The sequence below is a fragment of the Hordeum vulgare genome, chromosome 5H (assembly GCF_904849725.1).
Source record: "Hordeum vulgare subsp. vulgare chromosome 5H, MorexV3_pseudomolecules_assembly, whole genome shotgun sequence".
NCBI lineage: Eukaryota > Viridiplantae > Streptophyta > Magnoliopsida > Poales > Poaceae > Hordeum > Hordeum vulgare.
Genome location: NC_058522.1, coordinates 267,074,648 through 267,091,688, shown reverse-complemented (window position 1 = coordinate 267,091,688; position 17,041 = coordinate 267,074,648). Strand labels below are relative to the sequence as shown.

The following is a 17,041-nucleotide window of genomic DNA, read 5'->3' as shown; positions in this document are numbered from 1 at the left end:
GAACATGGCATTATTGTCACTGATGGCCTGGGACGCGACACCCGTGTTAGTTTCGATTGGCTAGACCAGGACGAGGCGGTGTTTGAGAATATCTCCTATGTTAAATCTAAAAAGAAAAATCGCATTCCTGATGGGATTGTTGTTTTGCAATATGCAAACGACACGATCATCTGCATTGAACACGATGTGGATAAGGCAGTTAACCTGAAGTTGCTGCTTTATATCTTTTTTTCAAAAGAGTGAATTTTTTACTGTTGGGGGAGATGATAATGTGGTGGATACCTATGCTGAGCTTTTCAACTGTGATATTGGTAACTTTCCGATCAAATACCTCGGCATGTCGGTCAGTTATATTACACTGAAAAACTCTCTTTGGGAATTTATAGTGGAAAGATATATGAAATGATTTGAGGCATAGATTCTAATGCTACCTCCATGGGAGGCACCCTCACACTCCTAGACTCTATTATTACACAAATCTCCATCTATCGTATGTCTACGTGGCTCATGAATAAAACGTTCATTGAAAAACTTGATAAACATCAACAGAGGTTTTTCTGGCAAGGTCACAATAAAAAAGGAGATACTATTTAGTCAAGTGGAGCAGGATTTGTAGATCCAAAGATAAAGGGGGTCTAGGGGTTAAAAGACCTTCGTAAACAGAATATCAGTTTAATGGTCAAATGATGGTGAAAGTTAGAGACACAAATAGGGATCTGGCAAGATATTATCAAGGCCAGATACCTTAGAAACAAATCTGTGGCTACTGTTGAGCCCAGTTTCTCTGATTCACCATGCTAGAAAGCAATTCCGAAAGTTAAGGGATATTATTTTGTCGGGAGGAATATTAATATTGAATCTAGGAATATTGCCACAGTGTGGCGGGATTCAATCAATGGGATGCTTCCTTTCAATGAGCAATTCCCATTGTTGTTTGATATCTGCAATAAACCTAAGTGCACAGTGGAAAGTATATGCTCAGTGGATGATAATTCCTTTTTTAGAAGAAGATTAAATCCAGAGCTTAGGGCTCAATAGAGTGAGATGCATAGCATCATCTCTGGGATTACCCTGACCCATAATAGTGATAGAGTGACTTGGGGACTGACCAATAATGGTAAGTTCTCTACGAAATCTACGTACTGGAGAAGCCACTCCATGGTTGCCACTACAAGTGGATATGGAAAGCTAAATTACCCTTGAAAATCAAAATATTCACGTGACAATTATCGCAGGATGTTGTACTGACTAGGCATGTGATGAAAGGAAAGAAATGGCCTCGGAACCCTAGATGCTCCTTTTGTTGCGAAAGAGAAACCTCACAGCATCTTTTTTTGGCTGCCTCGTTGCTAAAATTGTGTGGAGGTCTGTGGGTGTTACTTTGGGGACTAATTACTACTTCAATTCTTACTGACAATACTTTTCCTGGTGTAGCACTTTCCTGTCTGTAGGGGGAAAATATTACACGATAAGCCTCGCAGCTACTTGCCAGGCTATTTGGTTGGCACGTAACCGTGCTTTCAAAAACAAACTGATCAAAACCCCATTTGAGATTGTATTTTCAATGTGCTCGTTTATATTGTATTGGGCAGGTCTGCAGCAGGGGGCGATGCGGTGGAACTATGATCTGGCGCTGAGATGGTGAGATCGAATACTGTGCAGTTGATGAAGATGTGTTAGGCAGCTAAACATCCGATCACAGAGGAGTGACCGAGGCTTTGGTCTGGCGCTGCTTCCCCTTCTTAGCATCAGTTTTTGTATCGGGAGACTATGGTAGCTGGTTGTCTATTCCTCTGTTTTGTTTGGGAGCTGTAATAAGTTCTATGATGGTAAGTGGGTATTGACAGAGTGGTGCCATGGCATTCGGTTCAACGGCGGGCGAACGAATGTTTCATGGACCCTCTAGCAATACTTGAGCCTGCCTCCCTTTTCCCTTTCCTAAATGTCTTTGGAACTATTGTACTTCCATTCTTTGCAACCGAAAGGGGTATTTGCCCGGCTAAAGAAAAAGGTAAACTATATTTCCTCTTAAATGCATTGGCCGTGCCACTGCCTGTTTCCTCGGGTAAAAAAAGAAGCAATCTTATAGCAACAGGTTGCCAAGCAAAGCAACGAAGCATTGATGATTACAGAATAAGCAAGACTGCAAAAGATGCATCTGCAGGTTGTAAATTTGGAGATAAAATCCTCATATCACTTGATGCCCTCTCATCCATTAGCATCAAATGGTAAGCAGCCAGATAACTAAACAAAATGACTCAGATCTTCCCAGGCCAGCTTTGTAGAGGAGTCGACGTTAAGCTATGTCAGTAGTTCCGTGCCATGGTGACGACTGACGAGTTTAGTTGCTGGCTGACTGCAGATCGGCCGGTTTCAAGGCAGCCCAATGGACCCGCGCGCAATAACGCAGCCATCCTCTGTCTTTCAGATGTACTCCGTATATCTATGTAAATTCTGTTCAGCTCGTGAACTAAAATTTTCTATTCTCCTCTGTCGGATGTTTTTATCCTTCCTTATAATGAATAAAAACAGCATCTTGCTGTCTTTGGTCAAAAAAGATGTTTAGTTGTTTCCATCCGTAGAGATCTTTACAGAAGTATGCTACAAGAACTATTAGCAGTATTCCCTTTTTACAGCCTCCCGGTGCTTACTTCTTCTGTTCACCAGATTGTTGTCCTTCAAAGAACTCACCCAGCAACTGGTCCAACTCATCTGGCTGGTATTTGAAGTATTTACGAGGCTTCTTTTCATCTTCAACAAGATTCCTGAAAGTTGAGAAAAATAGTATGGTTATGCAAAACCAGAACCAGCATGGAGAATTGCAATGGCAACAACAAAGCTATGTTTTGTCTACCATCATGGTCCATCGTATCAGCAGTTGATGCGCAAAATAGAAGGCGAGAAATGACTGGAGCCAACGATGATTGGCTCCCATTTCAATCATTTGTGAGTTATTCAACAACTTAGTGGAGCAGATTGGAAAATGAATGGGCTGTTAAACACTAGATATTGTATAGGTTGTTAGTATCCCCTGATTTTCTTGTTGTAACAACTTATGTAACCTTGTGCCCTAGAGCACCCCTTTATAATGTGATCGGCGGCACCCCTGGAGGTTGTGCCGTTCCAATCTAATTTCTCTCAATCTCACATTGTTGAGGCATAGTTTATGCCTAAGTAATTTTGGTGATTGATGACAGTACCGTACAGGACTAATCGTGTGTGTCAAGGTTTCAGGTAACACTCGTCAACGGCACAAGACGACTCGTCTCCTCTCTTCTGGAACGGAAGCACGGCGCTCTCTACGATTCTCTTTATTTGAGTCATACGAAAGCCGTACTATTAAGAGGGGATCCGTAGTGGAAAGGTTTGGGTGGAATCTATCTTTACACACGCACACTTTGCATTCTCCCTTTCCTTATCTTTTGGAGCGGCCCTCGCCTATTCGTCTTGAGCTCTCTGCAAAATGGTCCCCAGCGGTAGTACCGCTGGTGCCAGCGGTAGTACCGCTGGACTGCCAGCGGTAGTACCGCTGCAGCCAGCGGTAGTACCGCTGTCTGGCGGTAGTACCGCCCATTGTCAGCGGTAGTACCGCTAGCCAGCGGTAGTACCGCCCCCTGGTCAGCGGTAGTACCGCTCCAGGTGCCTTGTTCCACCTACCTAGCGGTAGTTCGTGGACGGACCCTTTTGCGAAGACTTTCCCGGCGGTAGTAGTGCTTATGCACTACCAAGGGGCCAGCGGTAGTACCGCTGGTGCCAACGGTAGTACCGCTGGAAGCCCCAGCGGTAGTACCGCTGCATCCAGCGGTAGTACCGCCAGGCAGCGGTAGTACCGCTCCTTCCCAGCGGTAGTACCGCTGGATCTCGGGCAGAGAGTGGGAAAACGGTCTGAATTTTCCCCCCACTATATAAAGGGTTCTTATAGCTGAGGAACCCTATCTCTTACCTCTCTAAGCTCCATTGTTGCTCCACAAGCTTAAAAGTGCCCGATCTCTCTCCCTAGCCAATCAAACTTGTTGATTCTTTAGGGATTAGTTGAGAAGGCCTAGATCAACACTTCCACCAAGAGAAAAGTTGATTCCCCCACCTATCCCTTGCGGATCTTGTTACTCTTGGGTGTTTGAGCATCCTAGACGGTTGAGGTCACCTCGAAGCCATATTCCATTGTGGTGAAGCTTCGTGGTCTTGTTGGGAGCCTCCAAGCTTTGTGTGGAGTTGCCCCAACCTTGTTTGTAAAGGTTCGGTCGCCGCCTTCAAGGGCACCTATAGTGGAATCACGGTACCTTGCATCGTGCGAGGGCGTGAGGAGAATACGGTGGCCTTAGTGGCTTTTTGGGGAGCATTGTGCCTCCACACCGCTCCAACGGAGACGTACTTCCTGTCAAAGGGAAGGAAACTTCGGTAACACATCCTCGTCTCCATCGGTTCCACTTGTGGTTATCTCTAACCTTTACTTTGTATTTGCTTTTACTTGTGACTATATCTTACTTGTCTTAATAGGTCTTGTTGGTAGCTTCTATAGGGGTCACCTCTTTGTCATATTATTTGTGAACCCGTATAGTGTTTACCTTAACTTGTTAAGATTAATTAAAAAGTGGACGTTGTCTATTCACCCCCCCCCCCTCTAGCCAACCATATCGATCCTTTCACACATGGTATCAGGCCATCTACCGATGAGTTCTCCCTCTGCTTCCGCCATGACCTCCTCTGCCATCGCCACCCTTCCCATCCCGGCGCTCGTCTCGCTCGCGGCTGCCACGGTTCCAACCCCTCTGCCAGCCTCATTACAGCCAAACTATCCTCCTCCAACTACCTCATGTGGAAGGCTCAGGTCCTTCCGCCTCTTCGCATCGCCAACGTCATCGGCTAAATCTATGGCACCCTACCCACTCCGGCGCGCTTCCTCCCGCCGGACGACAAGGATGTGTGCGCTCCCAACCCGGAGTACACTACCTAGTACCGCCAGGACCAGATCGTCCTCAGTTACCTCCTTGCCTCTCTCACCAATGATGTTCTGCAGCAAGTCATCAGGTTTGACACCTCTCGCGCTATTTGGGTGCATCTTGAGGAGATGTACTCCACCCATTGCCGTGCCAGTGTTGTGCACATCAAGCTGGACATGGCAAACTTCAGGAAGGGCAACCTCTCCATGGTTGACTACTTTGCCAAGATTCGCGCCAACGCCGATCAACTTGCTGCCGCCGGTCGTCCCATGCAAGACGACGACATCATCACTGCCATCATCACCGGCCTCGACAACGACTATGAGCCGCTCATCACTGCTGCCACCACTCGCATTGACGTGATCGCTCTTGGGGAGTTCTACTCCCATGCCATCGCCTTCGAGCGTAGGCGTGAGTCCTCGGCGGCTCGTCTTCTGCAAGCCGGCGGATCTTCCGCCAACTTCATCACCCGCGACAAAAACAGCAACACCAACAACAATCTCGGTCACGGTCGTGGTCGCGGCCGCGGCAACTCTGGCGATCACGGCGGCTTCAACAACAACTCTCGTGGTGGTCATCGTGGTCGTTGGTGGTGGCAATCGCCCGCAGGTGACCGCGATGGTGACCGCGGCGACTATGCTATTGGCAACGACAACCGTGTTCAGTGTCAGCTCTGCCGTGGTCGTGGGCACTTTGTCTGGGAGTGCGGTCAGCGCTACAACCACGCGTTTCAACCTCAGCACCCCAAGATGGCGGGCCTTGCTGCTGGCTCCCCTCCCTCCATCCTCGGCGACCCTACCTGGTTCACCGACACAGGCGCCACAGATCACATCACTGTTGATCTTGATCGCCTCACTCTAAGGGAGAAGTACCCAGGGCGTGATCGCATCCATACTGCAGACGGCTCGGGTTTGCACATAGCTCATCGTGGTCATGCTATTCTTCCTACACCTACTGCTAATCTCCAACTTCGCAACATCCTTCATGTTCCTAACGCCGACAAAAACCTACTCTCTGTTAATCGCTTTGCTATTGATAATCATGCTATCTAAAGTATTACCCTACTCATTTTCTCATGAGGCCTTGTTTGGTACTAGTGTATTTTAGGGAATTAGTGGGGATTATCCCGGCTAAACCCCTAAATCCCCACATATCCCATAACACCATTTGGTTCTAGTGTATTTGACATGTTTCATCCCCACATTTCCCCACAAATCCCCAAATTCTAGTGCATTTTTCTCAATACACGATACACTACCCCTACCTAGTGGATTGGGGATAAATGGGGATTTGAAGGGATTGGGTGAAGATTGGGGTTTCACCCAATCCCTGTGGGGATTATCCCCGCCAATTTCCTCAAAAACCCTAGTACCAAACAAGGCCTGAAGGATTTGATCACCAAGAGGGTTCTTCTTCAAGGTAGATGTGAAAACGGGTTCTATCCTATTCGGCCATCACCATCGCGTGCTTTGTCTTCGATTCGGCTCTCCGCTGAAGATTGGCATGCTCGATTTGGCCACCCGTCTTCACAAGTAGTTCAGCATATCTTGGCGTCCAATAAACTTGCTTCATCTAGTCGGGCTTTGACTCATGTGTGCCATGCGTGTCAGCAAGGCAAGGCACATCAGCTACCCTTTCCTAGATCTTCGAGTGTTTCCTCTTTTCCTTTGGAATTAGTTTTCTCAGATGTGTGGGACCTGCTAAGACTTCTTCTAGTGGGTTTGAGTACTATGTTTCATTCATTGATGATTATAATAAATTTGTTTGGATTTATCTCCTTAAGAAGAAAAGTGATGTGTTTGCTGTTTTTCGTGACTTTCTTGCTTATTTTGAACGCCTTCTCTCCTGGAAAATTCTCCACGTCCAATCTGATTGGGGTGGTGAATACAAAAAACTCAGGAACACATTTTTTCGCGAACTTGACATCGCTCATCATGTTTCATGCCCACATACACATCAACAAAACGGTTCTGCTGAAAGAAAACACCGCCACATTGTCGACATGGGTTTATCCCTGTTATCGCATGCATCTATGCCTTTACGTTTTTGGGATGAGGCTTATCTCTCTGCTTGCTATCTTATCAACCGGTTACCCAGCCACGTGATCGGCAACCTCAGTCCCTTAGAAAATTTGTTCAATAGCCCGACTATCTATCTCTTCGGACGTTTGGTTGTGCCTGTTGGCCCAATATGCGTCCCTACAACACCCATAAACTTGCTTTCCGCTCTCAACTTTGTGTGTTTGTTGGTTACAGCATTCGGCATAAAGGCTACAAATGTCTTCACATACCCACTTCTCGCATATACATCTCCCGAGACGTAGTATTCAATGAAAAACTCTTCCCTTTTGCTGAACCACAGCCGCATCCTATACCTCCACGCCTTTCTGAACATTCAGTTCTCCTACTCCCGCATGACCACCTGAATTATGTTGCACCTGTTGTTGCTACTAATCTGGATGCAGGTCTTCCCTCGACGCAGCACACCTCGGCCACCACAGGATCTCCTGCAGCTCCTGGCATGGCCGCCGAGGCTGACACTGCAGGATCTCCTGCAGCTCCTGGCAAGGCCGCCGAGGCTGACACCTCCCCAGCAGCAACCTCTCCAGCTACACCTGCATCGTCGGACAGTCGCCTGCACACACCAGCAACCGCCTCGACTGGTCCAGTGGCCGCATTGCCTCCGGTCGACTCTCCCATCAAGGCCAGTCCCGTTGCACCTGGTGATGCGAGCGTGGCATCTGCCGGCCTGACGAGCCCTTCTGCTGCGCCGGCAACCATTTCCGCGCCATCGCGGCCTTCTGCGACAGGATCTGCTGCACCAACCAGTCACGCCATGGTTACTCGCAACAGAGACAACACTCCTCCGGTCAAGCAACGCACCGATGGCACGGTCACTTATGATCCGTGTATGTCGATGATATCATTGTAGCCAGCTCCAATCCTTCTGCCACCACCAAGCTCCTGGCCAATCTTCAGTCCTCGTTTGCTCTCAAAGACCTTGGTCCGCTTCACTATTTTCTTCGGGTTCGGGTAATCTCGTCGCCGGGGGCATTCTTCTATCACACCAGAAATACATTGGCGACCTTCTTCATCGAGCAAACATGGAAAACTGTAAGGTAGCACACACGTCCATGTCTTCTAGCGAGAAACCCTCCAAAGACAGTGGGTCACCGCTTGGACAAGATGACAGCACCAAATATCGGAGTATGGTTGGAGCTCTGCAATACTTGACCCTCACGAGACCGGATATCTCCTCTGCAGTAAATCGAGTATGTCAATTCCTGCATTCGCCAACCACTGTCCACTTCTCAGCTGCAAAACGCATTCTGCGATACTTAAAACATACAAGTGAACTGGGTCTGTCGATATGGAAGTCCCCCTCCTTGTTGTTGAGTTGCTTTTCAGATGCAGATTGGGCCGGATGCAGAGATGATCGGCGGTCCACAGGCGGCTTTGCGGTGTTCCTTGGACCCAACCTTGTGTCATGGAGCTCCAGGAAACAAGCTACTGTCTCGCGATCGAGCACCGAATCTGAGTACAAGGCGCTAGCTCCTGGAGGTTGTGCCGTTCCAATCTAATCTCTCTCAATCTCACATGGGCTAGAGACATTGTAAAACCAAGAAAGTCATATACAAGGCTGAAGTTCTGGGGTCAAAGTCAAACACAATTATGCTAGGGTTTCTTTCTTTATTTTCTTAAAACCACACTAATATATTAGAAAAAATAATAATTTTTACAATCATGCATGATCAGCTCTGACATGCAGGAACATAACATACAATAAAAAAAAATCCTCACACCTCTCTTTCCTACTTAACACAACTATGAGACGATTACACTATCAATTATCCATTAAACTGAATGGAATAATAATATGGAGTGCCTAACATGATCAGTAAAAGGTTGGTTAACATACCCAAAACGTTTAACGAAGGACTGATAGGCTGGCAAGAGAACTTCAGCTATAGAAAGCCTCAGAGTTTCTCTCAGTTCTTGATCAGGTATGATCCATAGAGATTGCTTTGCACGAAGCTCTTCAAATTGCATATTGAAAGACTTAAACCTGGCAAGGAAAGAACATACAGTTACATAACTCAATTACTGGTTTATTACTTCAAAAAATTAACACAACAAGCTACCATGGAAATTGACCTTTCTTTGATCATAGCTCTTGAAACTCCACTACTGCTAAGATCAGACAATGATGATATACCACTGCTGCTGTCACCTTTAATGGAGAGCGTCTGAAGAGCCTAAATAACGAAATCAGAGTAAACAGAATCAATCATCTCCCCATTCACTATTTCCATTTACGTGAATCTAATAGGAAAAATAATCTGGGAACTATCTAATGTACAGGATAAGGTAGTGAGCCTTTGCAAATCAATGGGAGCAGTACTGTATTCAAAAGCCAATATGCTTTACGGTTCATCAGAAGTTCTAACATGTTCAAACTTTACAAAATAAATATTGTGCCCAACGACAAAATATAGCATCATTCTCAGGGCAAAATAACATTGATCCGAACATTGAGCAGTGAAATATACAGTAAAAGCAAAACAGTTAAGAAATTTTCGAGCCATGCAGAAGAGCTGCATGTATATTCGTTAAGAAAGAAGTTGATACAACACCAAAGAAAGGCACGACCATGCACAAGCGACACGACAAAACTAAAATGACCAGAATCACCACTCAAGAGTTTGCAATCCACGACCCCAAGATGACCAAAACAAATCCGAACTAATATTTTTTTTATTTTTTTTAGAAAAGGAGGTTTAAGACCCCCAGCCTCTGCATCAATCGATGCATACAACCATCTTTATTACTTACTCCCTCCGTCCTAAAATAAGTGTCTTAAGCTTAGTACAATTTTATACTAGAGCTAGTATAAAGTTGAGACAATTATTTTGGGACAGAGGGAGTATTTAACAAAGGTCTGACAAGAACATACATCAAGCCACCTGAAGCCCCCACTCACACCTACAAAACGCGATAATGTGGAGTGCTCTCACTCCCCATATCTAAATCCGGTGTCGTCGCCGATCCATCCACATAACGTATCGAAACTAACAGCCGGTGCAGCAGACCTAAAGCGTACACCACATGCACACGTTTTAGAAGCCGTCATCATCATCGAACCGCTGACCCATCTTCAGGAGAGAAATCCGCATCATCCTTGCCAGTCCGGCCATCCGTCGACGCCACCACGGCGCCACCTCCCTGCGCTCGTCCATCCAGATGCGAAGACTCTGTAAGATCTGTCGTGCGTAGCACCTGCCGAACAGGCATGACAAAGCGTAGCATCTGTCGGCCAGGCATGACCTGACATCACCACCGAAGCTCCGTGCACGACGAAGATGCTCCACCTCCTGCCTGTGTCTTTCAGCGCTGCTCCACAAACGATGCTCCCTAGAGAGGAACGACACCGCAATGCCACCATCGTCCGATCTGGAAAGCCAGATCCTAGGGTTTCCCCTGGAGCGGCACGAGTGGATCGACAGTAGTTACAGGACGAAGCCTTCATCAAGGCAACGGCGCAGAACGCCGCCATCGTCCGCCGTCGGCTCGGTTTTCACCGACAACTATGTCTTCCCGACTCGCCGCCAGTACCGGATCCTGCGGCGAGCCCGGTCACGGGATCCCAAGATCCGCCGTCACCGGTGCCGTCACAAAGACCCACCACTTGGCCCGTCATCCCCGGCGGAGGGGACGCTGCCACCACCAGGGCCGGGCCGGCAAAATTAGAGACCCCGTGTCAAACTTCAAAATAGGCCCTAATCTGAAATCATAAAAGAATTCCATGAAACCTAATCATAAGAACTGAAACCATGTAGCTTAATCCAATCTATATTAGGTTTTACTACTTAAACCATGTATAACTGAAACTATGTAGCTTATTCTTGAGAATTTATCATCGTAAGTGCGAGGAATAAAACTAATCATGAGTTAGCACAATACCAGTTTAGACGAAGCGATTAAACAGGTGCCCCTCGACATCCAATCACGTTGCTGATGAACCCAGATCAACACACAAAGTTATTTGTGTGCCATCGCATAGCTGATGACTTCTAACGAAGGAGCTCGCCCCCGTCGTCTAGTTGGGCCTCGTGTACTACCATGATCTCCTCTCCATAAGAAAGAGTATTAGGCAGAGCTCCCTGCGCGTGTGTCACCGCCCCGTGTCGCCGGCTGCGACGAGTACATGTCCCGAGCGCCCACGTTGCTAGTTCATCAGACAGTTCGATGAAGAGATGCGTTTCGGGCTTGCGGTCGTGCGGGGTTGGAGGACTCCACCTAGCAGGCCTACATCTAGAATCCAGGGCCCAGATCGTGGCATCATGTGCAGCCTCACGTAGGCCTATTTGCATGGGTACCGTTGCACTGCAACAAACTCAAAAGTGTGGGGTCCATATAAAGTTGGGGCCCTGTGCCGGTGGCACAGATCGCACACCCCTCAGCCCGGGCCTGGCCACCACCATGGTCGGATCCGGGTTAGCCATCGCCGGCGCCACCGCCAAGACCGGATCCGGGCTGAACGCCGCCTCTGCCACTGCCACCGGCCATGCCCAACCCCACCTTCATCTTCTAGCCACGTCCAGCCGACCGGCACGCCACGCCCAGCCAATCTCCACCCGCACCGCCGCCCGGAGCTGCTGTGTCGCCGTGCCTTGGATCCGCATGATGCCGTCGCCGAAGCCGCCGTCCCGGCCGCACGACATCGAACGAGGAGAAGGGAAATCCCCGTCGCCGCCTACGCCGACCGTATCGGCGGCGCACACCGGCGGCGGCGAGGGAGGGAGCTGGAAGCGGCGGACTAACCCCGGCGGCTAGGGTTCGCCCCCTCGGTCACACGCGAGGGGGTACGCCTCTACCCTGTGTTCCTTGGCGACAATTTCAATCCGAACTAATCTAGGACAGCAATACATAAGAAGGCAAGAAAGCAAAGGAACATCCGCCACAAGAGCCTGAACATTAGCAAGCAACACAACCCAGGTCGACTACCATGAGTGACAGATGAAATCACCAGAGCCTTTAGATGCACACATGCACGAGACGCGCGACATCACCAAGAGCCAAGGCCACCAGCCCGACACCGTAAGACCGGCCGTCACCCGGGCCACAAAGGGAAAAGGCCATGAGGGGACAAGCACCAACCCGAGCGGAGCATCCCAAGAAACGACCACAAATCAAAACGACCAGAAGACCTCACGCCGGTCGGAGCTAAACCGACAGGGGAAGTCCCGATCTTGCCTAGGACGAGCAAAGCGATTACCAACCCCACCACCGCAGCAAGACGAAGCGACGGGGAGAGGAGCAGAGGACGATTCATGGATGGAGGCGGTCTCCAGATCTGAAGCACTAACCTTTCCCCATGCAACCCTTTTGTATTGTTGGGCATGTTGCTGTACAATCCTACGATGTCTCTCAATCCAGTCATCACCAAGTATATCCTTGGCTTCTGATCTTGTGATGAGACAAAAAAAATTATTTGCTAGGCACTCTGTCTGGACAAGATGATGTAGACCTGAAACACAAAACATAGCATACCTGCAAACAGACCTAACCATGTAATGAATGTTGTTAGCAATAAATATGCACATCAGCGCAGGATCCTTGTACTGCTTGGATTTCCCATGTATGTTGTTCTGAAGGGCTTGCATTATCTTTGTCAAAACAACTGCAAGTTGGGATTCAGTATCACTTCCAGTTTCAAATCCTTGAAATAGTAGCTTCAGCGTTGACTGATAACTGTCAATTTCAGCGCAGCACACATATCAGTTAGCATGCTATTTCGAAGATGATGGAAAAAAAGAACCGAGAAACTAAAAATCACTTCAATAAAAAAATATAATACTCCCTGTAATTATAGTTGAACAACATATCACCTAAATTCTATCAAGAAAATAAATACATGTGGTGTATAGACATGTAAAGAAGAAATGGTAAACATTGATGTACATCACAAGCTCCAAAGCTATGTGGAAAAAATGAAGACACTAAGAACTTGAGTAACAAATATATAAATGTGTGGACCAACAACTCACTCAAACTTCTGGATCCACCAGCCGTTGATTGGTATTTTACATTAAGTACAGTTAATCAGTGTTGGCTTGGTGGAACAAAATGTGAATTCAGGACAACACATGCCTAACACAACTAATGCACACAAGAGAGACCATACATCTCAGAAGTTCAATAGTAAAGTTGCATTCTGATTGACCCTATATTAGTTAACATCTAAGTCAAATAAAACTCTGTGTGTCCAAGAGTTTACTAGCTAGGCAAAATGGGAGATGCTTACTCAAAAAGGAATTTAACATGGTTGATCACATAGATGGTAAAAGAATGGACAGTTCCATCATGGACGTTAGTCTTTGAAGTATCCTTCTCAACTAATTCCTCAAAATCAACAAACATTTCGTGGGCAGTCTGTGCCAAGAGCTTCATCAAGCCAAATGCAGCCTCAGGCATCTCAGACCAAAAGCTGTCTTCAAAAATTACTTCAACCTGGTAAATGAAATTCAAAAGAAAGTAGGCGTTACTGTTTCCATAGTCGCCAATATCAACAGTCACAGTTGAGAGCATAGCTGCAGAAATAACAACTGCAAACACTAACACTGCAACTAGAAGAACCAAGTAAACCATCATTTGCTAATTGCCAACAGCTAGAAATGTTGTATATATATGGTCAATAGCTACTACGTAACTGATCAAAATATTATGATGGCATACTACATATATATACCATATTTGGTGTTGCAGGAACACACTGCTTTTAGCATACCTCGGATCTAACATCATGCATTACTTCATACATGTCCAGCAGTACAAACAACTTTTCAGAAGACCTTTTACTTTTAGCAACAGCATCTCCAAAGCTGAGAAGAGTTTTTGCAACTGCAACTCCAATTCCTGCCAGTTCAGCGAAACATTGATCCTTGTTGAAACTGATACCTTCAAAAACCTGATCACAAATTTTTCGTTCTCCATTAAGAAGTTTCACCTATTGAAGCATAGACAGTTAGTTGGATGTCTAAGCACATACACCATAAGCATATTTGAAAAAGGGCCCTCACTGTAATTCGCAAATACTCGGTCCACTTTCCAATTTTAGCCTCTAAAGCATCTGACTGCATTCTTTCTACATCATCTTTACTAAGCTTTTCTACTCCCAGTTTCTGAAAGCTCAGTTGTAGTGCCGAACGACGAGCGTCTCTGAAGGAAGAGAAGAAATCTGAGCTTGATTTTGCATAGTATTAAAATTTCAGAAATAACAATAGATGTCAGTTGGAATTGGCGAGGAAAAGGAAGATCATTCATACAGCAAAACATTCCAACCTATAAGTATGGCAGAGTAATGTAAACTATACTTTAAGTAGGGAATTTTCTTAACTCGATAAAATCTCAAGCAACACAGTGGAAGTTGACCAAAACCTGACTAAGCATAACTCATTGCTGCATATTTTTTCATTGTTAATGTATTTTCCATAACTCAGGCACTCTCTACATTCACTGACCCTCTTGTTTTCTGCAAGCAGCATTTTCACAATCAGATATAAGTCTTTTGGCAATGATGAGATCACGAGAACCATCTCATGTTAAACCCTCAGCTCAAAGCCTACCTGTAAATTTTGAAGCATGACTGCTGATTTCCATCCTGAACCAATTTCTGAGCTATAGTATGAAGAAGTTGTAATATTCTAGTGGGGATCAGTGTTGGAGTCCTGCAAATAGCAGTTTCCAAGCGTTTGGATGGATGCTCAGAGTGCGCGGAATTCCGTCCATCTGCTTCAGCATCACCATCTGACGCCCATTGAAGCTTTGGAGGCGAACCCAATATAAGATCACCCTCAATAGGTTTGCTGAAAGCAGAGATATAACAGCATAGATGGAAAATGGTATTAGAAGAACTAACGTATTATCTTTGAGGCTAAGGAGAGGTTCAGGAATACAGGAATAGTTCCTCCAGCAATATACAAGGAACCAACAGTTAAGATTTCAGAAATGGGTGTAAATTATCAACCTGTATGTTATCATCAACCGCTTGAATTCTTCCTCGATCATCAGAGAAGACTTAGATAAGAGAACGTTTACATCATTCAGAAATCGTTCTTTACTCGTAAAGTTGTCTCTCAAGGAGAAAAAACCAACAACGTCTTTCAGACGACCCACAGCTTTCAGGTAGCTCTCCAGATCCACATGGGGCCCCCTCAGTATCGTAGCTTCTGCCTAAAGCTCAAAAGGACAACATGCAAATGAAAGTTCCAAACGAAGTAATAAACTAATTTAACAGTGATTACCTGTCTAAAATAGCTCGAAATAGAACAAAATTCGTTGGTGCAAGAGTGCAACTATAACGAATTTAAACATGATTACCTGTCTAAAAAGAGCAGTCTCTGCATAGAAAGTGCTATAGAAATTAATTACCACATGAACAAAACTAACGAAGCTAATCATTCCCTTGCTAGTAAAAGAACAAATGCACTTCACAACTACACCAACATGGTAACTATCTCACCACCAATCTATTATCTATGCGCCTTTAATCACCTCCAAATGTAAAATATGCACGTACCAATCTTTGTTAATGAAAGTCCAAGTCCAAAACTAGTCAAACACATCCTCCAAATGCCAAAGCAAGACAAATTCGGCGCTCTCAATCCCCTCCCAATGCATGCAATGCCTCGGCTCCTTGCCAACCAAACCAAAAGGGGTTACCATCTTTTGTATATACTGGGACTGGGAGAATCAGTTATAGCCTCTGGGGCGTCATCGGTTTCTTTCATCACTTAACAAGGAACAGCGACAGTGTTACATGTAGTCATGTACAGAGAGCCCAAAGGGGGGCAAAACAAAACAATACTTATAAAATGAAGGAAACACTCTACGGGGCAGCAGCAAGCGGACAAACTGCCTGCGATCAGGCACGCAGGCCAGAGCACCGGTTGAGGATGGAAAGCATTCAGGCACGAAGGGGACGAGGAGAGCACGTTCACGCACCTCGCGGACGATGACGACCTGGGCGAGGATGTCGTCGGCGACCTTGATCGCCTTGTCGATGTTCTCATGCGCCATCTGGGTCGCGTGCGCCCTCACCTGCACCACCACCACCCAAAATCAGACGCCCCACGCTCCCGCGGCTCTCCCTCAAATTCGACGAGACGTTGAGACCAAGCGGAAATGGGCACGAGAGTACCTGGATGGGGTGTATGGTGGCCTCGAGCTCGGAGAGGCGCTCGTCGAAGGAGCCGAGGATGGCGACCATGCCCTCCGTGTTCCCTTGGCTGCTCTGCAGCGAGGCCCGGAGCACGCTCACCTGCTGCGCCAGCGCGTCCATCGTCTCCGGAAGCTCCGTTGCCATCGCGACAACCACCCTCCCAGGACCAGGAGTCGACTCACGTTTCAACTGGCCACGCTGTCCCCGCTGCGAAAGCGCTCCGAGAAGAGAAGACTCAAGCAGGAGGGAATGCTGCCGAGAACGAAGAGGGTTGGGGGAGGGGAACGGCGAGGGGTCCCGTGTTCGGAAGGGGCGGTGGTGGGAGGGGATCCTTCCGGAAGGTTCTGGAAGGACAGTGAGATACGAAGAGGCGGTGTTTGCTGCCTTGGTCTCCCGGCCTGTGTTGTGGACCCATATCGCCGCGGAGGAGAGGTGCTATGAGATGCGTGGGTAGGACACTTCCGTGTGGGTCTGCCCTCGGAAGCAGACGGTCCAGATTAGCTTTCCTAGTTTATCATAACGGGCTTTTGCTCGCAGGCCCTACTACACCGGCTTTTGTTTTTAGGCCCAACCTATTACAACGGATTTCCCTTTTCCTTTTTTTACTTTTTCTCGAACAAAAGGGAGGCGCCAAAAGGCACCATGTATTGATATTCATGGAATTCTTACATTCCGGACTGCAAAATCATGAAGATCCAACTTGCCTGGGCTATGAAATCATTGGGCATTAAGCACATGTAAGAGCAGTATTAGAGCATCCATAACCGAACCTCTTATATCCGTTTTAAATGTTCGGACACACCTTCCGGTCACTGACCGACCTAGTCGTGCCCCTTAAACGAGTCTTAAACGTCCAGGCCGATCGACACCCTTCTATCCAG

General features: G+C 46.9%; 1 protein-coding gene across 3 annotated transcripts; it reads right to left on the bottom strand.

The window, feature by feature from the left end:
* Positions 1-2,066: 2,066 nt before the first annotated feature.
* On the bottom strand, positions 2,067-16,536 carry LOC123399097 (exocyst complex component EXO70A1-like). 3 transcript variants are annotated; one of them, XM_045093517.1, is made up of 12 exons: positions 16,140-16,536; positions 15,944-16,039; positions 14,967-15,172; positions 14,566-14,805; positions 14,020-14,158; positions 13,728-13,946; positions 13,245-13,450; positions 12,491-12,691; positions 12,307-12,406; positions 9,095-9,195; positions 8,859-9,005; positions 2,067-2,765 (listed from the first exon to the last, which is right to left on the bottom strand). In XM_045093517.1, the coding sequence occupies exons 1-12, from the start codon at positions 16,302-16,304 to the stop codon at positions 2,648-2,650; spliced, it is 1,938 nt and encodes a 645-aa protein (XP_044949452.1). In that variant the 5' UTR covers positions 16,305-16,536; the 3' UTR covers positions 2,067-2,647. The 3 variants fall into 3 exon arrangements, with proteins under 3 accessions (XP_044949452.1, XP_044949450.1, XP_044949451.1); XM_045093515.1 differs by having other exon boundaries at positions 12,307-12,691; XM_045093516.1 differs by having other exon boundaries at positions 12,307-12,691; positions 13,728-13,907.
* Between the last annotated feature and the right edge of the window lie 505 nt (positions 16,537-17,041).